Source organism: Quercus robur, chromosome 4 (genome assembly GCF_932294415.1).
Source record: "Quercus robur chromosome 4, dhQueRobu3.1, whole genome shotgun sequence".
In the NCBI taxonomy this organism is placed as follows: domain Eukaryota; kingdom Viridiplantae; phylum Streptophyta; class Magnoliopsida; order Fagales; family Fagaceae; genus Quercus; species Quercus robur.
Window position 1 is genome coordinate 64777080 of NC_065537.1, and position 24549 is coordinate 64801628.

Consider the following 24549-nt stretch of genomic DNA (forward strand, 5'->3'; position numbering starts at 1 on the left):
AAATATTTCATCCTCATATGAGAAAATATATGATGTTTTACATCATTTTAGAGAAAATTGAACACCTTACACTAATATTGAAGTTGAACGTTCATATCTCATACCCCAGATGTGAACTTCATAGCAACTTTTGCGTGTTATCAATTATTTGTTTCAACTTCAACACCAAGCGACAAATTTGACACTTGGGAGTCAACGTTTTATGAGAACTTGTTGCTTGTTTGCAGCAAACCTTATCCTCCAAAATTGTTGCTCCAATTAGAGAATGATAATTTTAAATATCTTGGCTACGTGCCCATGTGAGGTATGCCATGGCCTAGGCTGCGTGCCCACGCAGGCATGCCACGGCCTTGACTGCATGCCGACAGTGAGCTGTTATGCCATGCCATGCCAGCCAAGGAAAAATATATACTTTGTATCATATTTTACTACTATAATTTTTTAGAATTGATTCCCCATTGGCAATAAAATCAACAAATCATATTGTGCACTAGCATAATATATTATCCGATGATTATATATGCCAAGAGAATGAATCAAAATTAACCTTTGTCGTTCGTTCTCCTCCATTTTATTAAATTGAATTCTAAACGAAGCTCAAAGGTAGAAAAATGGTGAAAGGGAAATGGCTAAACTTAAAATACGCATGGGGCCCACAAATTAAAATGGTGATGATGATGGTGATGGTGAGTATATTTTTTTGTGGTGGTGAGTGCAATGGTGATCGGTAGGCTTCAGAAGGGTCTGACTAAATTACAGGTATGAAACTCACAAATAGTTAAAAAATTTGAGTGATGACAAGTTGAGTGATGGTGCCAAACGGGTGCGGTGTAGGGAGTTAGGGTATTTTAAATGATGAATGACGAAAATTGAATGAGGAATATAATAAGTGATAAAAAAAAAAAAAAAAAAAAGGGCCCAAAGCCTCTCCTTAGAACTGCTTTAGTACTTTTGCCTAGTTGTGAAATAATTTTGGTTAAAATAATATTTTTAGTTTTAAATTTGGTTTTGTTGCTAAGTCGGTCCAATCCTTAATCATGAACGTCGCTTTTTGGAAAAGTTGACAGAAAATGTGATGGAGAATAATAGGTGGGGCACTTTGATATCTTTATAATAACTGAGAGTGTAAGTTGTACAAGACTCTCAATTCTCATCACCTGATGGTTGATGATAATGTGATAGTTGAGGCACCGTGATGGTTGATGTTACCGTGATAGTTTTGGAACTTTATGTTACCGTAATAGTTGAGTTTCATCATTTGAACGGTCAAATCCGAATTTAATGTGTATAACTATAAAGTGTTTAATTTTCATTGTAATGCACTTAATGCTACCTACACAAATTAATATTGACATGGGCTTGAAGACGTGTGGGCTGTCAACTTTACATCAAACCTACCCAACTTACTCCTCACCAGCACAAAATTTTTTTTTTTACAAGATAAAATTTATATTCTAACCTAATCTAAGTATATATGTGTGTGAAGTTTCCTTTTGGAGACTTGAATATCAGTCTTGACCCTCAACACCTCACAAGCATTTATACTTGTGGAGTGACCACCGCATCAAGGCACAAATCTCCCTACTACATACTCGCAAAAGCATTGAGAAGGGACCCCGTAGCATTATTGTATTAAAGGTGAATATGCTTGCTTTAAAAAAGTTTGAGTTGTATCAACCTTGAATTGATAAACTAATCAAATTCAACAATCATTCCTTAAAGAGTATTGGGATTATTTGACTAATAGTTACTTAAAAGACTCATGATAACGGTTGCTCTTGAAGCAATTGTTAATAAATCATTTTAAGAAGGTTTAAGAAAATCACTTTTAAGGATAATGTAAAAAGGCTTTTTTTTTTTTTCTTTTTTCATGGAAGGTTTCTTTTTTTTTTTTTTTTTTTCTTTTTTGGCTTTGAGATAGAATTCTTCTCTAGAAGCCTAATCTATAAGCAGTATACTCCCTTATGGAAACTTGAACCACGACTTTTCCCTCTACCCTACAAAAACTTTTACTTGTCAAGTAATCATCAGTTAACTTTCCCTACTTAAAATATGATTCAGTCTACTTAATTCTCCGGCCACTGCGCTGTATGCCAGTGCTTAGCTTTTAGTATCTCAACCAATCAAAGCTATGGTAATTTTAAATAGAAGGTAGAGTGGATACGTAAAATTTAAAAACAGTGTGAGCTAGTTCTATCACATGAAAGCAAGAAAAAATGTTGGAACTCCTCTGATTTAACAGCTACTGATAAGATTGAATGCATTCACAGGGCCGGCTCTATGGTGGAGCAAAAAATGCAACCGCCTAAGGCCCCAAGTAAAAAAAAGGGCCCCTAAATTTTAACCAATAGGATTATTTATAATCAATAAATAAAATAAATTTTTTTATTAGATGAAAAAAAAATAAAAAATAGAGAAAAATGCAACGTCGTCCACAATATTTTTCACAACACTTGTACAACTAATGTTAAGTAGCAAGTTATTACAGCCTATTGTTGATGGCAAAAAAATAATTATAGTGATATTTTTAAATAAAAAACAAAAAAGCAGTTTAAAATCTAGGATTTGTTGTAAAAAATATTGTGAATGTTGCACTTCTAAAAAAAAAAGAATAATAATAAGAGTTTAATTAGCAAACTTTTACTAGTTTTCATCTAAATCTACCACTAACACCACTGTTTTACTTACCACTATCAATCTACCACATCAACAAGTATGAAAAATTTTGTCAAATTTTTTTTGTCTTAAAAATTCAAAAAAAAAAAAAAAAAATTCTATGTAGTTCATGTTAATTAGTAGTAATTTTGCATCTAAATAAGATAATCAATTTTCGCCTTAGACCCCCAAATGCATCAAGCCGCCCCTGTGCAGTCATTGGCACATATTTTCAATGGCTACGGCTAGAACCATCACTCAAAATTGGCCTCACGTTGTAAGTCAAATGTCGGAAATTGAAGAAAGTAGTTGGAGAAGAATGGCAGTTGAAAGAACGTGTCTATATCTAGGCTAACTTCATGCGTGACTAAGCATGAAGAGCTAGCAATCATTAAGATGGGAAGTGCAACTCTCTTTGTTCTTGACCTATATGGAAACTTGGACCATTTCCTATTGGAATCAGTGCAATAGCTAGGTACGAAGTATAAACTCTCTATATGTGGCAAGAGTCCAGTGAGTTCATGTTTTCTTATTTTAACACTTCTTGATTTACAAAACCAATGTGAAATAATTCAAAAGAACCAAGAGGGAGAGATCATGTTCTGGTATTCTACTTTGTGGTTCACAATTTGCATAGGCTTCCCAAGCAATTTTAATGTGGTAACTAACTTATATTCATTTTAAATCTTTTTTTTTTTTTTTTAATTTTTTAATGTAGGTATTCTTTTGCAAAAGAGAGGAGGCCAAACACTTAACAATCAAAAGCTCCAGAGTCTCTCTGTACACAAACTTGGGTTTGTTTACTAGCAAAACTGGAAACTGAGATATAAACTTAATTATCTCACCTCTTATTGGGTATTGTGATCTAAATGAATTACTGGAATCTGAGCTATCATGTGTTCTAACTTCTTGCTTGACATTTGCATTTCTTTACAGAATATTAAAAAAAAACAAAAAAAACAAGATCCTTGTCAAAACAAAATGTGATATATATATATATATATATAAATATATATTTTTATAATGGAACAAAATGTGACATGACACCCCAAAAAGGTGATAGAGTTTCTGATTTTATGTCTTCCCTACGATTATGTGTTTCTGATTTTATGTCTTCCCTACGATTATGTCTTATAAACACTCAAATTTGACACGACACTCCATCTGATGACAAAGTTTTATTTTTATGTCTTCCCTAAGACTCTGCCTAATAAACACTCAAATGCGACATGACACTCCATCTGATGACAGAGTTTCTATTTTAGAAAGGAAAAAAAAAAGAAGAGAGAGATAAGAAGAGGAAGAATTCGATGATGAAGGAAGGCTTGTCAATATGTAGAGCAATTATCGCTGCATCCTAATTATGCTATCAAAATTTGCCTAAGCCAGTGATGTGAAGTACCAAAGTGTTGAACTATATGAAAGTCAATTTGATAACTATTCTCAAGCATATGTTTAATATAAATTGAAATATTCTTGTCACATTGTCTTTTATCTCTATTTTTGGATTTCTGAATGGCACTTTTTTCTTGGATTTCACTGTTCCATACATACCCAGGGTCATATTCTTGCTTTTGCCACCTCAGTACTTGTAAATATTCTGATTTGCAATGATGTTGCTTGTATAGAACTTGAATATGTTTTCCTTAATTATACAATATATATGAGAGTACTTATTGGACATTTTTCTTGGCCAGGAGAAACTTCATTTGAGTTTAGTGAAGAAGTTTGCAATGGAATTCCTCGATCTATTTATTGTGGCATTAATGCCAGTTCTGAAAATACTTTTGGTTTCCGCTGTTGGTTTATTTCTTGCAACAGAGCGTATCAATCTCTTGGGGGCAGATGCAAGGCCATATTTGAATAATGTAGGTCAAAATTTCCCGACTGTTCAATTCCTTTTCTTCTTTTATTAGTCTTCTTATCCTCATGTTGTATATGCTTATTGTCAAGTTCCAAAATCAAGTTTCTTTTGCTTATGTTAAGCGCATTGGCTACTAAGCTGTAGAGTTACATTTTTTGTAATCTAGTCTCCAAAAGTGGCTGCACATTTAAGGATGATGAAACTTAACATGTAAATTAAGAAATAATGAAAAATGTCAACCGCTTTCAATTGATCATATGGTAATCCATTATTGATTGCACTCTCAGCGCGCTGTTGCATCATCCAATGTTATGGAAACTTCATGAAAAGATTTAAATTTTCTTTTCTCTTTGAAAATTGTAATGCTTGAATTTGCTGGCCAGCTTACTAGAAAGAAGATATTAGTAACTTGGCTTCAAGTATTTTTGAAGTCTTGAACTCTGTCTGTGTCTTGATTTCTCCTCTCTTTTACTGACCAAAGGAGTTTGCTTTCACAGTTGTTTTTTAGTTACTTTCATTAAGAAGAAATTTACTTTTTGAAAGTTTATGCATGCTGATTTTTAATTCTAATGGTTAGATTCTATTAACTAAAAATCAGATTCAATTCTTTAATGACTTGTACACTGTTCTTTTATTATTTGAATTTTCAAAGTTGTGCACCCTGGCTAGTTTCCCAACACCTGAAAAGGACTAACAACACTACTTGTATCTGTGTACAGTTGGTGTTTTATCTGTTCAGTCCATCAATCATTTTTAGCAACCTGGCTGAAACAATTACTTTAGACAGTTTGACAAACTTGTGAGTTCATTTCTTTCGTTCTTCTGAAATTCTTCCCCTTCACTCCTTTGTTTTTTCCTATTGTAACTTATGGTTAATGCATAGGTGGTTCATGCCAGTGAACATCCTTCTCACATTCATTATTGGGTCTGCCCTTGCATGGATACTGGTAAAAATCACAAGAGCTCCTCAGCATCTTCGAAGCCTAATCATTGGTTCTTGTGCTGCAGGTAGACAAAAACCCAAATGAATTGTTTATAGGCGTACATTTTCTTAGGGGTGTGCTGGATTGAGTTGTGTTGGCTTAAGATGATTTTTTGACCCAACTCACCATGGTGGGTTAAAAAAAATTCAACCCAACCCAACCCAACCCACATGGGTTGGGTTGCACCCATGGGTTGGATAATTTTTTTTATTACTATTATTAATAAATTGAGCAAAAAAAAATATAAATATAAATATATTAAAAAAACCCAAAGATTAATATCATTAATATTAATGTAACTCTTTAAAGGCAAACAACACTAATGACTAAACAACAATAGTAATTTTCTAGATTCATGTGAACTAATTGGCTTTTATATAGGATAGGAAGAGTTGGTTATTTAAAAAAAAAATTATTAATTATATATTATATTTTGAATAGGTATTAAATATATGGGTAGGTCGGACTGGGTTTGACGTGTTGAAATTTTATAACTCGAACCTAACCCAACATGCTATAAAAAAAAATTTTATAACCCAACTCAACCCACAAATCCCTAAAAACCGACCCAACCTAGCGGGTTGGGTTAGGTCGGTTTTGGTGAGTTGGCGGGTTGGCTGCACACCCCTATCTCTAGTCATACACCATAGCCTAATTTAGAGCATATATAGTACAATGACTTATGATACACACTACAATAGGTATTGCATTAAAATTTAAAAATGCTTTTGGAACTCCTCAGCATGACTTAAATTGGGATACTACAATTTCTTTAATTTCAATTCGAAGTAAGATAAAAAATATAAAAAAAATTACCTTAACAGTGATAGTATTTAGTTCCTCTTTTTCAATACCACAAGCTTTTTTGCACAAATTTTACAGTGTCTTTCAGTTTATATAAGATACATATGAAACATGATACATACTGAAATCTGAAATGGTTCATTTTTTGACAATTTTGTCAGGTATTTTCTTTACCATCTACACCATAAATCATCATATAGTACAACACATTTGTTTTCTTGTATAAATTAAAAAATTAAAAATGCATTACTGCAATATGGCTGTACCAAATTAAATACAAGGACAAGGAGTGAACTATTGCATAGCACTGATCAGCCCTCATGGAAGTACATAACTCTAGAAATTAGTTATGCCACCAAGTTTCACAATTGCTTCTTTTCACCATCTCATGCTCTATTTTATTTATGATCAAATGGTAATTGTCCATAATATATTTAGAGGGAGATTGATATGTGCAGGCAATTTAGGAAACTTTCCTCTGATTATAATCCCAGCAGTTTGTGACGATGATAATAGTCCATTTGGAGATTCTTCTGTTTGCTCGACAGATGGAGAGTCTTATGTTGCGCTTTCTATGGCGGTAATAGTCTATTGTTATCATTCTAAGATCACCAAAATAAAAATCCCACAGTGAGACCAATTGTTCTGAACGATAAAATGTTGTTCAGTGCCTTCAATAATATGTCCCATTTTTCAGTTAATCTGTATGATAAATTGACAGGCCACCTCTTATATGACTACAATATGGGATAACACTATATGTCAATCACAAATTAGATCAATTAATCACTTTTTTTTTTATATTCTTGTTTTGATGGTACAGATAGGAGCAGTATATATATGGTCTTATGTGTATGCCATCATGCGGTTATCTGCAAACAAGGCAACTAAAGAAATTGACTCAAATGAATCTACAATACAAGATAGCGCTTCTGGGGAAATTCCATATTCAGAGATTTGTCCAGAAGCACTTCTTCTTCCTTCAAGGGGTAGCCCCACCTCTCAGGAAGATACCGATCAAGCTGAAGTCCCTTCTACCAAATCTGAAGGAAAAGCAAAGGTTTCTGCTCATCTTATTCTGTTATGGATTTCCATTTATGATCTTCAAAGCTTTCTTTTTTCAAAGTTTGATTACTAATCATGATCAATGCCATCAATGAGGAGTAAAGAAGAATTAATCCGACATAGAACATTATACTCTCAGTTAACAGAAAAATGCTTATTAAAGAGCAGGCCAGCACATTTATTGGTCACATAGAACATAACTTCAGTGTAGGAGATTGGAGGGAATAAAATAGTTGTCATTTTATTAAATTTTTTAATGTTGAATAGAAGATCATACTGTCCTATCCTAAAATGATTCAATGATTTTTCTGTAAAAAAATGATGTCTCATCATATAAAACCATTTAAAAAAAAAATGAAGTTCTAAAATAGTAAATTTATGATTGGCATAATGAGGATACCATGTATTGTTAGATATATTCTTTTTTAATTGTTTTGTACTAAAGTTCTTCATTGCTATTTAAGGAAACTTATCTTTTTTCTACTATATCCTTGAATAAAATGAACTTTTAAAGATGCCTTTGATAGGTATCATTGCTGGAGAAGGCTAACCTGCACCTTAAGAAGATTTTTGGGTACATTGACTTCAAAAAAATATTTGCACCATCGACAATTGCAGCGGTATTCTCATAGTTCTTGTTATATTCAGAATAAGATTTGTCTTTAAGCATTTAGCATTCAGTATGGTCAGTTTTTACTTCTCTAATTCTGTTAAAAGTGGTAGTTCCAAACATGATAAGAAAAAGTACATAATCTGGGCATTTCACTCCATCTTGACCTCGAGATAGAGAAATTATATTGGAAGCACATTCATTCCAAAAATAAACTTGTTCTGTTTCTTGAAACTTGAATATACTCATACACTTTAAATGGGGAATGGGATAATTCAACACTAATGAACACTATCAACTGCCATACTGATTTCAAATGCCCTGAATAATTACATTTAGTGTAGTTATTTTTAAGTAATTACTTATTGTGTATATTTTACATAGGGTACACTACATTAATAGGCTTATTTTTACTTCTATAGATTATTGGCTTTATAGTCGGAATAATCTCTCCAATTCGAAAGGTCCTGGTTGGGGATGATGCTCCTCTTCGTGCCATCTACAATTCTGTGAGTTTGATATCGTATGAATCCTACCACTAACTCAATAATCTCCCACAGCTTGAGTCTTGGTGTTCAAGTTTCTGCTCAAAATTCACAACTCTAAAATTTCCTATTTGCAACTTGAAGTAGTGTTGATATGCACATATCAAAGTTAAATTCATACTTCTATTTAAAGCAACAATCTCTCTCAGCTGAATTCCATTTATATTAAAAAGCAAAATTGACCACCCGCCCTTGTAGATGGGATGGATCCTCCCTATGCTTGAATTGCTTGGGGGTTTAGAGGGGAAGGCTTTGAGCTGCAGTGACAGCAGCATTTTAATGTACTATATATTTCTAACAATCTCAAAAGAGAGAGAGAGAGAGAGAGAGAGAGAGAAGGAAGCACAATTGGCAGTAATAGCCCATCCTTACTCATAAATACACCACAGTAACATGTTATCAGCAATAATATTAGTAGTATTATAGTCAATTATACACTGCCCGAAAGGGCCTTCTAACAGCAACAGAATTTCTCCTTTGAGCAATTACGTCTTCCCTATTGGACCACTAACTCTTAGAACCTACAAGCAATGGAAAAATATGTAAGACTCACTTTTCCATTTGAACTTTTGGATTTGCATCTTGAGTGTTCTTTATCTACCAATCTACATTAATTCCTTTTTGTTTCCTTTCTCTTCTACAGGGACGCAACAATACCATGTATGACATTGATAATTGGAGCGAACCTTCTTAAAGGTGGCTTTTAACATTGGTTCTAATCTTTACTATGTCTTCCTTGTGTTGGCTCAGTTCCCTCATTAATTGTCCATGAAATGTTTTTGATATTTACTTAGTGTAATTGTTTTTTATAGGTCTGAAGACATCTGGAGTAGGTCCATTAATCATCCTAGGAATTATTGCAATTCGGTATATTATATTGCCTTCATTGGGTATTGTTATTGTCAAGGCTGCAAACCATTTTGGTTTGGTGGGATCAGATTCATTATATCAGTTTACACTTATGTTGCAATATTCACTTCCACCCGCTATGAATGTAGGTATGTGTGATCACTATTTTTTCATTTGTGTCTCATTATGTGCTGTTACTCAATCCTCAAACCACCCATTTTGATCCCATTATATATTGAAGACATTGATAATGCTTCTAGAGATGCTACCTTAAGTGGTATCCATATTTGTGTTTGTTCAAGTTCACATTGCTTAACATATTGGTTTGTTTGTTGGCAACTGTTGTTATAGCTCCATGTTTTAAAGCCATATACCTTGTGCTTGTTAGCAATATGTAGGCAAGATCACACTGATTAGACCTTTTGTTTTAACATTCTACTAGCAGTTTTTATTTTTTTTGAGAACAAAGATTAAAATTATTTTAAGATAGTAACATCGTTTTACAAGCTGGGAAACGGGGCACAACAACTTGAGCCCTCAACAGTTAGACGCTGGCAAAACACAATGCCCACTTACATAAGAAACAGCAAGTAGAAAAGAAAAAACAGATTTGCCTCAAGAGGTTGTCTGCGCTGCTGTGAGGCGCTGGTATTCTGTCAAGAGACCAGTAGCTCCAACGAAAATGATCCTAGGCTGTAGATGAGTCTTTTCGAAATAGAATTTGTTTCTTGCATTCCAAAGAGCCCACACGACGACAGCCCAGGTCTTGAGTTCTTGCTGATTTAATCTGTTTACCATGCTCCAAAACAATCCAAAAAAATCCGAAGCACCATTTGAACATTTCTGGATTTGCCTCTAGCAGTTGTTAATCCTTGATGTACCATGCCAAGATTTTATATAGATGGCATAGGTTGCCTACTATCTCTCCTAGACCTTGTACAAGTGGATGTCTTGTGCATTGGTTACGACATAGGTTTTGTTTGAGTATATTAGACAAGAGATGTAGCCTAAGCTTACTTTCACTCAATCAGACTTGTCTGAGTGATAATAGGAACTAAGCTGCTCAGTTCAGCTTCTTAAAATGCTCATTTCAGCTCATTGATTAATTAAACAAGTTTGGATTAATTTGTTCATTCCTTGGTTGTGATCTTCATAACAATCCACTATATATGCAAAATTTGAATGACTAACGCTTTGTCATGAACTTGGCAGGTACTATTTCTCAGTTGCTTAAGACTGGAGAGAGTGAATGCTCTGTCATTATGTTATGGACTTATGCTGTGGCATCACTCTTTCTAACACTGTGGTCAACTATCTTCATGTGGATTGTTGCTTAATCTGGATTTCCTTAATTCATTTGAGGACTTATCATCATCATAACACGGCAAAGAACAACAGCATCCCTAATAGCTACCTAGTTCTTTATAATGTTGTCATCAGCTTTCAACATCTACTGCCACGTGAAACAAACCAGAAACCAAATATTCTTCTAGGTAGATTATTTGCATAAAGATCAAATTACTATGAGCAGCTTACCATTTTTTGTAACAATTCCCTAGAATTGAGAGGAACTATATAAAACAAACATCAGAATTGAAATATATTGATGAGATTAATCTGTATTAGATCTACACAAAGGGACATAAAAGATGAAAGATGCCCAATTCTGTTCCAATTCTGAAATTATGAGTTCTCATTGGCTTTTTTGCTATTTTTTATGATTGTGAAGTGGTAATAGCATTTTCCAGTTGGCCTCATGATTTTAAATAAATAAAATTTTACTTGTTGAGATATAAAAAATGAATTAGAATATTTATCCTGCAATCTTTTATGTCCTATTGTATATCTTGTGTTTGCCCTATTGCATATCTGAGGTGTTTAATATATATATATATATATAATCTGCTGGTATATTTTATTTTATGTGATTAACTGTTAATTTATTTATTTATGCATTGTTAATCACCTAGGGTCTTAAACAATATTTTTTAATGATAGTACAGATTCTTCAACATACATTCTTTCTATTTTTTTCTCTACAAGCATGACTATCCTTTTTCTTTTCCATCTCATAGGTGTTTCATCAAACACTTGAAAACATAGTAACCATAAACTAAGTACTTATCAGGGATGAATTCTCCTAGATTACTTGGCAATTGGTTCTGATGGATAGAGTCAATTGTCCATAGGTTTTACTGGCTCAAGGCGTCCAACTCCAAACGACTCTTCTTTAGAAAGGTTCCATACGTTATGAAAAAAAAAATAGAGTTATGAAGTTTGGGATTGTCTTCAATTTCGAAATAAAGACCAAACCATTTTGCTTGGAGGCAATCCATAATAAAAGAGACATAATTAATTTTTTTTTTTTTAAATGGCACTTAATACTCCAATGTTTTAAACATAATTGAAATCAATAAAAAAATGACAAAAGTGATAGAGATTTGTGACTTTTAATAACAAGAATTGCAGAATGGTTTGCTGCTCTGAAAGGAACCCTTTTTGTCAGCACCTAAACCCAAAAGGGCCAAAACCATTCCCCTCGGTTAAGAGAGAGAGCATTTCTGAAGGGTTAAATATCCTCTCTTTGATTTTTTAGGGGCAGTGGCGACTGAACTGGCATGAAGAACTAGTTGGGTTCAGTAAGTATTGAGAGGAGAGGAAGAACTGAGAAAGGAGGAGAGAGTCAGAGGTGTTAAAGAGCTTAAGGAAGCTGAAAACTGTGGAGGCATTAAAAACTATTGAAAAAAAAAAAAAAACAACTCTTCTACAACCACACTCTAACACAACTTTTTTCATAACTTGATAACATGTGTTACTGTGACTGGTGAACTGTCATTTTCATATAGGCCCACAATTTTTTCTTTGCCATTCATGATCACACAGGATTGTGGCAAAAAAAAATTATGTCCATAGAATTTCTATAAAAATAAAATAAAAACTAATGGTAGTATCATTCGTGGCCTCGGTTTTTATATATAGTATTGATGTGAATCTGCCTCCTGTCAATATCATTTAGGATCTTCTTGTTAACCCATCCAAAAACAATGAGCAGAACATAGAAAAACAATGCCACTTTTAGGCGGGTTAACAGAAAATGTGACACAGCTTTTTGATTGGAATAGGCACATTGACATCTTTACAATATTCATGATGTTAATTACAAGTTCTAAAATTTGAGAGAACAATTTAGAAGCACTCCAAATTTAAAGGATATAAAATTGCATCATTTTGATTGTAACAGGCAAATCATTCTTGCACAAAACAGTATTAGCATGTGCTTGAAGTCCTGCCAGCTACACTCAACCTACCCTAACTGCATAAATCATTTTCCGACGTACAATTTTTGTTCTCGCTTCAAAAGAAAGAGATTTTTTCCCCCTTAAAAAATTAGTAAAGGGGAAAAAGCAAAGCTCAATCATACTTGAGAAAACACTGGGAGGGGGGCCAAGCTGTCATTACGAATCTATTGAACTAAAAGTGAATGTGCTGACTTTAGCCTGATTTGGACCAACCTTGAATATGTAGACCATCTAGTAATCTAACCATCATTCAACAACTACTTAAAGTACAATTTAGCCTACTTAATTGTCTACCTAATGCGTTGTATGCTAGTGCTTATCCTTTAGTACCTCAATAATTCAAAACTATAGTAATCAATCAATATCAATATATATTATATATATATATATATATAAAAAAGCAGAAACCTCATAAGGGAAAGCATGTAGTCAATCCTGCCATGTGGCGCTCTATTTGAATTATTGCATTTGACCTTCCAAATCACCTTCACTTAAAAAATAAATTCCAACGTCCTTTTAGAAATTTAAAAGACACACGTTACTTATTGCTTCAGCAGAATCCAGTTCACCTCTTTCTCTTTCTCTTTCTTAACTCTTTAGTTCCCCTTTAAATTTAATGCAAACTAATGTTTTATATATATATATATATATATATATATATAGCCCTTACAGCTTGCTGGACATTGAGGAAAATAAATCAATGTAATAGTTTTTTGGATAATAAACCAAATCCCATTAGACACCTCTGCCCACCTCTGCCCTTTCTTGCTCCGTTGATGCCAATTTGCTTCAACCGTTATATCTGCTTCTCAGAGCTATGCTTTGGATTCCAAATTGAATCATAAGGTAATTCTTTCACTAAAGGTGGGTATATAATCTCTAAAAAACAACCCTTTCTTTGTCAGTCTCTTTAATTTTTGTTTTATTATTTTGATCTCTTTAATTTTTACTTTATAATTTTGGTTTGGGTGCAACTGCCTTTTAGTTACATGCAACAATTAATGCAGAAGCAGCAAACTATTTTTCATGTGCCCGTATTGAAGTCTAAATCTTCTGCCTCACTTTTCTTACATCACAAATAAACCAAAAATAAAAACATGTTACATATACATCTATTTAAATAAAATTCTAGATTTATGCCATTTTCTTATTTCAATTATTTTCTTATTTAAATTTATAATGAGATTTTGATTAAAAAAATAATCAAATTCCCACCGCCATCACCACCAAAGTTTGCCGGAGTGACTGTCCAAATTGAATTCAGATTCTCAACGATTGCATAGCAAAAAAGGTTTAGATCTTTCCAATCTTGCAATTCAAAGATTGAAGTTTTCTGGGATTTTTCAAAAGCTAACTTTGATGTGTGACTTGAGCCAACCACATTTTTTTTTTTTTTTAAGTGGGTAAGAGAGGACGAAGTGACCAGACCATACCCAAAGGGGTTGATGGTGTCGGCAGACTCTTGATTGTGGCTCCCGTGAATGACTGGTAGCGGGAATGCGTAGAGGTTTTTTTTTTTTTTTTTAATCTTAGAAAATTGAAATAAGAAATGGCATAAATTTAGTGTTGAGTCGCAAATAATATTATCACAAATATTAATAATTTAAAATAGCAATTCAAAATAACAATCACACATAAGAACACATATATTTGCGTGGAAATCTCTTTCTTTTTTATTTTTGAAGGAAAATACCACAAGACAAATTCTGAATAATTTTGCTATTATCAAATCAATTACAATAATTTTTGTGTATGCCTCATAACCAAAAAAAAAAAAAAATTCTTTTATTTTTCTTTGCTTTCACACATGCAAATTATTTTTCTCCACAATTTTTTTTTTCTTTTCTTTTTCACTCTGAGGTACCTACCTACCTTCTTTTCACTGTACGGCGCCTCCTTTTTTCTTCTTGTTTGTGTTCTACTTTTTCTTCTTGCAACACCACGTACAGTACTTCGCAAGGAATTAGGCCTCCTTGCTATTCAAGCCTATCACAAACTCATTAAAGAGTAGTGATTAGATGCTGCTGGACTCCTAGAAACACACAAAGTACAAACTGGCCATGATCTCTTATTTCAACACACAAAGTACAAACTGGCCATGATCTTAGGAGTCTTCATCACTTGGGTTTTTATACTTCGTGGGCTGGACTATGGTGCATGTGCACCCAACATTTAACATTTTAATTAAATAAATGGACATATGATATATTTTTATTCGTGGAGTATTGAGTGTAATAGGAAAAATGTGACAGAAGATTTGAACTTCTTATATTGTAAATTGCAGTTATACACAATAAATATGATATGTGCTAGAGGTAACATTGTAAATTGCTTCAAATAAACACTATTTTGGTTTTGCTTTCTTTTCTATAACTAATTATAACGTTGTAAATTGCTTCAAATTGAATGACTTGGTTTTGCCACTTCTTTTTATCATAAATCAAACATTAACTTTCTAAACATTGTATTTGTACATTTGCTTTCCTATAAATTGTTTCAAATTTAAGTAATTAATTAAGTGACTATACTCAATAATTAGTTTATTGTGATATCTGTATTGAAGATGGATTGTGGGTTAAGAACAAGTTTTTGGACCAGGTTTTAGGATAGTTATATCTAATTATATTCATTTAAAATATGTGAAATTTTATTTATGTAGATTAGAATTGCTGATACTCAAAGCATCCTAAATTAACATTATAAGGCTAATATAATATAAGGAGGCTCAACTCCATGTTTCAATGACTTCTATGAGAGAGAGTGTCAATGCCCATTTAATGAAGGATGAAGTCCTTACATCTTTCGATCGAATGTCCAAAACCATCACAAAATTGGGTCATTACTTCTCATAGTTGGAGAAAAACTCCGTTTTGCACAGCCAAAGAGATTGATAATGGGCTAAGTGCTTTGCCTAGACATGACTCACTAGATGACCTTGATATTGCTATATATAGTTAAAATATTATTGATGATGCTTGATGAGATTAATGCCTAAGTTAGAAATTTCATATGAAAAGATGGTAGAGAACAAAATATACCTATTTGCTCTAAAGTTTTAGTTATAATTGTAGGTGATTTTAGCAATAAAATTATCCACCGTTTGTGTTATAATATATATACAACATTTTCCAAAATCATCTTACATAAAAGCTTATAGCATTATCCGCGCATCGTGCAGGTAACCTGCTAGTATTATCTAGTAGTAGGTAGAGTGGATAGGTAAAATTATAATCAGTTTGAAGCTTAGAGCTAGAGCTTTCACAAGTTTATCCTAGGATAAAACATGTTTAGCCAAGAAAGAAAAAAACGAAGGTTGAACTGTTGATCAAGATTGGATGCATTCAGTTGACATATATTCAATGACATGGGAAAGTAGTTGGAGAAGAAAGGCAGGTGAAGAACATGTTTCAAGCTATTTGTACCACAGATATGTCTATGACCAGGCTAGCTTCTTGCATGACTAAACACCCAGAGTACTTACTAAATTAGGAAGTTTTTGTGTTACCAAAAGAGTATAAATGAGAGAAGAAGTTTACTGCAACTCTTTGTACTTGACATCCAAGAAAGCTCCAGTTCCTATGGGAATATGTACTATTGCTAGGTACAAAGTATAAACTTTCTATGTGGCAGAATCCAGTAAGTCCCTTCTTTTTTATGTTTAAGACTGCTTGATTTGCAAAATCAATGTTCTTTATGTGAAGAAATAATTTAAATAGACTCATTCCTCTGAAAAGCGTCAAGAGAGAGAGAGATATTCTACTTGTGCTTTTGTTGTTCACAATTTGCATAAGCTTCCCGTGCAATTTAATGTTGTAACTAACTGATATTCATCCAAACTCTTAATGTATGTGTAGGTATGCTTTTGCAAGAGGAGGCCAAACACTTAACAATCAAAAGCTTCCAGGTCCCTTATACACAAACTCTTGAGCTTAATCACTAGCAAAACTGGAAACTGAGATATAAACTTATGTCACCTCCAATTGGGTATTGTCGTCTAAACGAACTACTGAAATCTGATGAAAAAAAGTATGTCAATATGTTGAGCACTTATTGCTGCATTAATTATGTGATCAAAATTTTCATAAGAGGAGCTTTTTTTTTTCTTGGGTTTGACTCTTTTATATATGTATATATTGTTTACTTGTTTCTTTTGCGTAAGGGTACTTATTCAGTGTCTTTTTCTTGTTTTTGCCACCTCAGTACTTGTTAATGCTCTGATTTCCAAGAATTTCAGTTGAAGGTACTAGTATGGAACTTGAACATGTTTTTCTTAATTATACTATATCTGGGAGTACTTACTGGACATGTTTCTTGTCTAGGAGAAACTTCATTTGAGTTCAGTGAAGAAATTTACAATGGGATTCCTGGATCTATTTATTGTGGCATTAATGCCAATGCTGAAAATACTCTTAATTACTGCTGTTGGTTTATTTCTCGCAACAGAGCGTATAAATCTCTTGGGGGCAAATGCAAGGCCATATTTGAATAATGTAAGTTGAAATTTTTTACTGTTCAATATTGGTTTTCTTACCGACATGTTATTGATGAATGATGCTTCTTGTTAAGTTCCAAAATCAAATTCCTTTTGCTTCTGTCAAGCGTGTTTTACTTTGTTGCAATCCACTCTCCAAAAGTTCCTGCACATATAAGGATGATAACAATTTGAAGGGAATATAAGCACAAAATTCCAAGATATGTGAGATGCAAGATAAAAGAAAAATATGCGCCGAAGAAAAATAATCACATAAGACAATATTTACGTGGTTCGACAATTTGCTTACAACTAAGGAATTGTAGTACATTTTTTCTCTCTCAAAATCAACACACAAAACCCTAACCTTCAAAACAATAGTTTTTCTATCCCGCACACAGGATTCACAATGGGCTACAAAACGGGTCAAAAAGTTTTTTCCAAGGGCGTTGCCCCAGACCCCCAAGGAGGTGAGCACTACGGCTTGGGCCTATCAGCCAAAGCCTCTACTCTATGGACTAAGCCTCAAAAAATCTCCCATTAAAAACCATAACAATATTATTTCAGGTCGAGTCATAATCCAGATCAAACACAACTAAGCTCCTCAAACCCCAACACAGTTAACAAGTAAATTAAGAAAGAATGCAAAACATCAACCACTGTCATCCATTCATGATAGAACTTTTAGTGCACCGCTGCATCATCCAATGTTATTGAAACTTCATGAAAAGATTTAACTTTTCTGTTCTTTTTCAAATTTTAATGCTAGAAAAATGCTGGCCAGCTTACTAATATTTTTGAAGTCTGGGACTTTTTCTTTGTCAAGATCTTTTCTCCCTTTTACTGACCAAAGGAGTTTGCTTTTCCCATCGTTTTTTAGTTACTTTCATTAAGGAAAAAATATTACAATTAAAAGTTTATGTATACTTATTTTTACATCTAATTGTTGTATATTTTTACATTTAAAATCATAATCAATTCTTTAATGGCTTGTATAATGTTTTTTTTTTTTTTTTTTGATGAACTGTATAATGTTCTTTTATTTCTTCCTCTCTCTTTTGAAGTCATGCACTTTGGCTACACTCCCAAGACCTGCAAAGGACTAACAACACTACTGGTATTTGTGTATAGTTGGTGTTTTATGTGTTCAATCCATCAAACCTTTTCAGCAAACTGGCTGATACAATTAGTTTAGAAAGTTTGGTAACCTTGTGAGTTCAGCTCTGTCAAACTTCTGAAATTCCTTACCACCCCCCACTCCCTTTTTATTCACGGGTAATTTTTGGTTAATGTGTAGGTGGTTCATGCCAGTGAATGTGCTTCTCACATTCATCATTGGCTCTGCCCTTGCATGGATACTGATAAAAATCACAAAAGCTCCTCAACATCTGCAAAGTCTTATCATTGGTTCTTGTGCTGCAGGTAGACAAAAATCTAAATAAACTTTTTATAGGTGTACATTTTCTAGTCATACAAAATAGCCTGATTTAGGGCATATATTGTTTAGTGACTAATGATACATGATACAATAGGTATTGGGTAAAATATGATAAATGAACTCATCATCAGCATGAGTTATACTGGGAAGATACAAATTTCATTTAATTTTCAATTCGATCTTTGAAGTAAAATATTAAAAACAATTTGCTTTTGTGGTAGTTTTATTGATTTCATCCTTTTCAAAAAAATTCACTAACGAATTGATGTGATGTAATAGAATTGCTTTTATTTTGAAACTTGAAAATGGTATAATATACAAATATCTATGTCCTAATTTTTAGTAAATACAAAAAGTGCTTAATACTTTATTTGTCATGTTAGATTTGATTACTTAATACCACAAGTATTTTTGCAGACATTTTACAATATTTTTCAATTTATATAGGATAAATATGAAACAAGATACATACGGATACAATTCATTGTTTGACAATTTTATCAAGTATTATCGTCACCCCTCTACAGTCTACACCTCTAATAATTATAGAGTACAGTGAACATGTTTCCTCACATAAAATTACAAACTAAAGATGCATTACTAGATATGGTTGTACCAAATTAACTGCAAGTAGGAGTGAATGTGAATCATTGCATCACAATGATCAACCCTCATTGAAGTACAAGACTCTAAGAATTAGTTATGCAACTAAGTTTCACAATTGCAACTTTTCACCGTCTCATGCACCATTTTATTTATGATCGAAAGGTAATTGTCCACAATATATTTAGAGGAAAATTGCTATGTGCAGGAAATTTAGGAAACTTACTTCTGATTATACTCCCAGCAGTCTGTGATGAGGATAATAGTCCATTTGGAGATTCTTCTGCTTGCTCTACAGATGGAGAGGCTTATGCTGCACTTTCAATGGCGGTAATGGTCTATTGTTCTTGTTTTAAGATCACCAAAATAAATGGATGTCACAGTAAGACCAGTTGACCAGTTGATCTGAATGATAACATGTTTCTCAGTGCCTCTAACAGTATGTCCCATTTTTCAGTTAATCTGTATAACTGAATTGGATGATATTTCAGTCACAAATTATATCAATAACCCCAAGCTCTTCATGAACTAATCTACCTTTTTATGTCTTACAGCTCCTAAAATATGTCAATTTAATTTCAATCATTTTGTTGTTTCTCGTTTTGATTGTCCAGCTAGGTGTAGTATTTTTATGGACTTATGTGTATGCTATCATGCGGTTATCTGCAAACAAGGCAACTAAAGAAATTGACACAAATGACTCTACAATCCAGGATAAAACTTCTGAGGAAACCCCATATTCAGAGATTTGCACAGAAGCTCTTCTTCCTTCAAGGGGCTGCCACACCTCTGAGGAATATACAGATCAAGTCGAAGTCCCTTTTTCTGGATGTGAAGGAAAAGCAAAGGTTTCTTCTGATATTCTTCTGTTGTGGCTTCCCATTTATAATGTTCAAAAGCTTGCTTTTTTCAAAATTTGATTTCCACTCATGATCAATTCAATCAACGAGAAATAAAGAAGAAATAATCCTAACCTAGAACATTAGACTCTCAGTTAGAAGATAAATGCTTGTACGAAGACCAGAGGACATTAAGAAGCAAGCTAGCGCATATGCAGGTCATGTAGGACATAGCTTCAATGTAGGAGATTGAGGGCATAAAATAGTTGTACTTTTATTAAATTTTGTAAAGTTGAATGGAATATCTTACTATCCTATCCTAAAATGATTCCTTGTGAAATAAGATGCATTTTAAGTATAGATCACTAACTCCAATACATGGGTTACCACATGTTTTCTTGACTAATATCACATTATAATTTGTATATCTCATACAATCTAAATTTATATAATATTAATTAGATATATTCTTTTATACTGAAGATTTTCAGTGCTAGTAAAGGTAGCTTTTCTTTCCCTTTTTTCTCCCCATTCTCTTCTTGAATAAAATAACCTTTTAAAGATTCATTTGATAGGTATCATTTCTGGAGAAGGCTAAGCTGCACCTTAAGAAGCTCTTTGGGTACATTGACCTCAAAAAATTGTTTGCACCATCTACCATTTCAGCGGTATTCTCATAGTTCTTGTTCTATTCGGCATAAGCTTTATCTTTATTCTGTTAGAAATCAATATGGTCTGTGTTTACTTCTCTAATTCCAGTAAAATTTGCAGTTCCTAATTTTTTTTTTTTTAAGTAGATAATCTGAGGAATTCACTCCATCTTGACCTTGAGTTAGAGAAATTATATTGGAAGCATATTCATTCCAAAAAAAAAACATTTTATGTTTCTTGAAACTTGAATATAATTATACACTTTAAATGGGGAATGACATAATGCACTGCCTGACTCATTTCAAATGCTCAAAATAATATTCAGAATATATCTATTTTAAAATTTTTTTAAAGTTGTGTATATGCTGCCACACAGGGATCTCTAAATAATATGCTTATTTTACTTCTATAGATTATTGCGTTTACAGTTGGAATAGTCTCTCCAATTCGAAAGGTACTAATTGGTGATGATGCTCCTCTTCGTGCAATCTGCAATTCTGTGAGTTTGATAGGGTATGAATCCTGCCACGGGCTCAATAAGCTCACGCTGCTTGAGTCTTAGTTTGATTTTGGTGTCCAAGTTTCAGCTCACAATTCTAAACTCTAAAATTCCTATATTTGCAACTTGAAGTTGTGCTAATATGCACATATCAAAGTTAAATTTATAATTATATTTAAGGAATGAACATGTGCGAATCACTCCCATGAGAAGACCAATGCATCAGACAGAAAAATCAATTACATATATGTTAGCAACAAACTCTCTCAGCAAATATTCCAGTTATATTAAGAAGTACAATTGGCAGCAATAGTCCATCCTTACTAGTAAATACTCCATAATAATATATTAGCAGCAATAGTATAAGTACAAATAGTTGTTATAGTCAAATATGCACAGCCTGGAAGGGCCTTTTGAAATAACCAGTATTTCTCCTCTGAGCAATTAAATCTTCCCTAATGAACCATTAACTCTTACAACTTAGAAGCAATGGAACAACATGAAAAAATCACTTTTCAATATGAACATTCTGATTTGCAGCTTGATTGTTCTATATCTGCCAATCTGCATTAAATCCTTTTAGTTTCCTTTCTCTTCTACAGGGAGGCAGCAATACCATGTATGACATTGTTAATTGGAGCGAACCTTCTTAGAGGTGGCTTTTAACATTGGTTGTAATCTTTATTATGTATTCCTTGGGTTGGCTCAAGCCCCTCATTAATTGTCCACGAAAGGTTTTTTATATTTATTTTAATATATTTGTTGTTACAGGTCTAAAGAGATCTGAAGTAGGTACATCAATCGTCCTAGGGATTATTGCAATTCGGTACATTATATCGCCTTTACTGGGTATTGTTATTGTTAAGGCTGCAAACCATTTTGGCATGGTGGGATCAGATTCATTATATCAGTTTACACTTATGCTTCAGTATGCACTTCCACCCGCTATGACTGTAGGTATGTGTGATCACAGAATTTTCATTGGTGATTATTATATGCAGTTATTCAAGCCTAAAACCACCAGTTTTGATCCCATTAAGTATTGAAGACGTGATTAATGCTTCTAAAGATGCTACCTAAGGTGGTATCCATATTTGCGCTTGTTTAAGTTCACATTGCTTAACAGATTGGTTTGTTTGTTGGCAATTGTTGTTAAAGCCTTACGTTTGAAAGCCTGCTTGTTAGAAATATTTAGGCAAGATCAGACTGAGTAGGCTTATTGATTGAACATTCTAAAAATTGACTAGATTAATCCTTAATGTACTAATGTTTTGCCAATATTTTCTATAAATGACATATGTTGCCTACCTACTTCCTCTCCTAGACCCTGCAGAAGTGGATCTTTGTCCACTAATATGAAAGATTTCGTTTTTGCCACTGTCTTAGGTGATAAGACATGTCTTAGTGAATCGCTTGAGTTCAGCCTCAGAAAATGCTCGTTTCAGCTTGTTCATTAATTAAACAAACGAAGATCAGGAGTTTGAAGTTCAATTACTTAATGAACCAAGCTTGAACAAAACCAAGTTTAGCCCAAAGTTTTCCTAAAAGCTGAAGATAATACATTCTTTCCATTGCTAATATGTATCAACTACAAAGAAAATTTTGTCAAAACTTGCATTTCTGTTTCATGTTTTGCAAACATTATTCCTATTGAAGTGCAAGAGAATTAATTAGTATATTTTTAGAATATAATTTGATGCATAGTATGCGTTAACAAATCTAGACTCTAGAGATATAGGTTTTTCAGCAAGGGATGATTTAATCAAGTTTGAGCCTGTTCATAAAATTAACTAACCAAGTTTGAACAGAAAATTTGAGATCAGTTTTAAACTTCACTTCAGCTCAAGCCTGATAACAAAGTAAATGAACCTAGTTTAGACAATTAATTACTTGGTTTGATCAAAGTAAACAAACTATTTGATGAAATACATTCGGTTGTCCATTCCTTGGTTGTGATTTTCTCAACAAAGCACTTAAGCACTATATATGCTAAAATTTGAATTAGTAACATTGTGTCATGAACTTGGCAGGTACTATTTCTCAGTTGCTTAAGACTGGAGAGAGTGAATGCTCTGTCATTATGCTATGGACTTATGTTGTGGCATCATTCTCTTTAACAATCTGGTCAACTTTCTTCATGTGGCTTGTTACTTAATCTGGATTTCCATAATTCATGTAAGGACTTACCATCATCATAACACGGCGTGAAACAAACCAGAAACCAAATATTCTTCTATTTAGATTATTTGCATAAAGATCAAATTACTATGAGCAGCTTACTGTTTTTTGTAACAATTCCCTAGAATTGAGAGGAACTATATAAAACATCAAAATTGAAATATATTGATGAGCTTAATCTGTATTAGATCTACACAAAGGGACATAAAAGATGAAAGATGCCCAATTCTGTTCCAATTCTGAAATTATGAGTTCTCATTGGCTTCTTTGCTATTTTTTATGATTGTGAAGTGGTAATAGCATTTTCCAGTTGGCCTCATGATTTTAAATAAATAAAATTTTACTTGTTGAGATATAAAAAAAGAATTAGAATATTTATCCTGCAATCTTTTATGTCCTATTGTATATCTTGTGTTTGCCCTATTGCATATCTGAGGTGTTTAATATATATATATATATATATATAATCTGCTGGTATATTTTATTTGCTGTGATTAACTGTTAATTTATATATTTATGCATTGTTAATCACTTAGGGTCTTAAACAATATTTTTTAATGATAGTACAGATTCTTCAACATGCATTCTTCCTATTTTTTCTCTATGAATATGACTATCCGTTTTCTTTTCCATCTCATAGGCATTTCATCAAGCACTTATAAACTAAGTACTTATCAGGGATGAATTCTCCTAAATTACTTGGCAACTGGTTCTAGCAGATAGAGTCAATTGCCCTTCGGTTTTAGAAAGGTTCCATATGTTATGAAAAAAAAAATAGAGTTATGAAGTTTGGGATTGTCTTCAATTTCGAAATAAAGACCAAACCATTTTGCTTGGAGGCAATCCATAATAAAAGAGACATAATTAAATTTCTTTTTTTAAAATCGCACTTAATACTCCAATGTTTTAAACATAATTGAAATCAATAAAAAAATGACAAAAGTGATAGAGATTCGTGACTTTTAATAACAAGAATTGCAGAATGGTTTGCGGCTCTGAAAGGAACTCTTTTTGTCAGCACCTAAACCCAAAAGGGCCAAAACCATTCCCCTCGGTTAAGAGAGAGAGCATTTCTGAAGGGTTAAATATCCTCTCATTGATTTTTTAGGGGCAGTGGCGACTGAACTGGCATGAAGAACTAGTTGGGTTCAGTAAGTATTGAGAGGAGAGGAAGAACTGAGAAAGGAGGAGAGAGT

General features: G+C 33.1%; 2 protein-coding genes and 1 long non-coding RNA gene across 15 annotated transcripts in view; 2 read left to right on the plus strand and 1 right to left on the minus strand.

The window, feature by feature from the left end:
* The first annotated feature begins 2973 nt into the window (after positions 1–2973).
* On the plus strand, positions 2974–11086 carry LOC126723362 (protein PIN-LIKES 3-like). Of its 6 annotated transcripts, none has more exons than XM_050426728.1 (12): positions 2974–3130; positions 3374–3510; positions 4353–4523; positions 5239–5318; positions 5403–5527; positions 6765–6886; positions 7130–7366; positions 7899–7991; positions 8404–8504; positions 9170–9222; positions 9339–9524; positions 10588–11086. In XM_050426728.1, the coding sequence occupies exons 3-12, from the start codon at positions 4389–4391 to the stop codon at positions 10710–10712; spliced, it is 1257 nt and encodes a 418-aa protein (XP_050282685.1). In that variant the 5' UTR covers positions 2974–3130; positions 3374–3510; positions 4353–4388; the 3' UTR covers positions 10713–11086. The 6 variants fall into 6 exon arrangements, with proteins under 6 accessions (XP_050282685.1, XP_050282688.1, XP_050282686.1 ...); XM_050426731.1 differs by having other exon boundaries at positions 3374–3449; XM_050426729.1 differs by having other exon boundaries at positions 3127–3260.
* Positions 11087–13334: 2248 nt separating this feature from the next.
* LOC126723364 (protein PIN-LIKES 3-like) lies at positions 13335–23598 on the plus strand. Of its 8 annotated transcripts, none has more exons than XM_050426735.1 (13): positions 13335–13538; positions 16529–16700; positions 16875–16914; positions 16994–17164; positions 18277–18356; positions 18443–18567; positions 19395–19516; positions 19801–20034; positions 20601–20693; positions 21089–21189; positions 21778–21830; positions 21947–22132; positions 23206–23598. In XM_050426735.1, exons 4-13 carry the CDS (start codon positions 17030–17032, stop codon positions 23328–23330), a joined length of 1254 nt encoding a protein of 417 aa, XP_050282692.1. In that variant the 5' UTR covers positions 13335–13538; positions 16529–16700; positions 16875–16914; positions 16994–17029; the 3' UTR covers positions 23331–23598. The 8 variants fall into 8 exon arrangements, with proteins under 8 accessions (XP_050282692.1, XP_050282690.1, XP_050282693.1 ...); XM_050426733.1 differs by having other exon boundaries at positions 13335–13520; XM_050426736.1 differs by having other exon boundaries at positions 13335–13520; positions 16529–16658.
* LOC126723368 (uncharacterized) overlaps positions 22932–24549 on the minus strand; it is a 40876-nt gene continuing 39258 nt past the window's right edge. Inside the window, exon 3 of the long non-coding RNA XR_007654238.1 lies at positions 22932–23044. This is a non-coding gene — a long non-coding RNA (uncharacterized LOC126723368). The remainder of the gene's footprint in view (positions 23045–24549) is intronic.

What these genes read in the sequence shown, in the direction of transcription:
- LOC126723362 (XM_050426727.1), top strand. Translation starts at nt 3,253, where the DNA reads ATGTTCTGGTATTCTACTTTGTGGTTCACAATTTGCATAGGCTTCCCA. An exon ending in CAAGGCCATATTTGAATAAT is followed by an intron (nt 4,524 to 5,238) that starts GTAGGTCAAAAT and finishes ATCTGTGTACAG; the next exon opens with TTGGTGTTTTATCTGTTCAG. An exon ending in TGGAGCGAACCTTCTTAAAG is followed by an intron (nt 9,223 to 9,338) that starts GTGGCTTTTAAC and finishes TGTTTTTTATAG; the next exon opens with GTCTGAAGACATCTGGAGTA.
- LOC126723364 (XM_050426735.1), top strand. Translation starts at nt 17,030, where the DNA reads ATGGGATTCCTGGATCTATTTATTGTGGCATTAATGCCAATGCTGAAA. An exon ending in CATTGGTTCTTGTGCTGCAG is followed by an intron (nt 18,568 to 19,394) that starts GTAGACAAAAAT and finishes TGCTATGTGCAG; the next exon opens with GAAATTTAGGAAACTTACTT. An exon ending in TGGAGCGAACCTTCTTAGAG is followed by an intron (nt 21,831 to 21,946) that starts GTGGCTTTTAAC and finishes TTGTTGTTACAG; the next exon opens with GTCTAAAGAGATCTGAAGTA.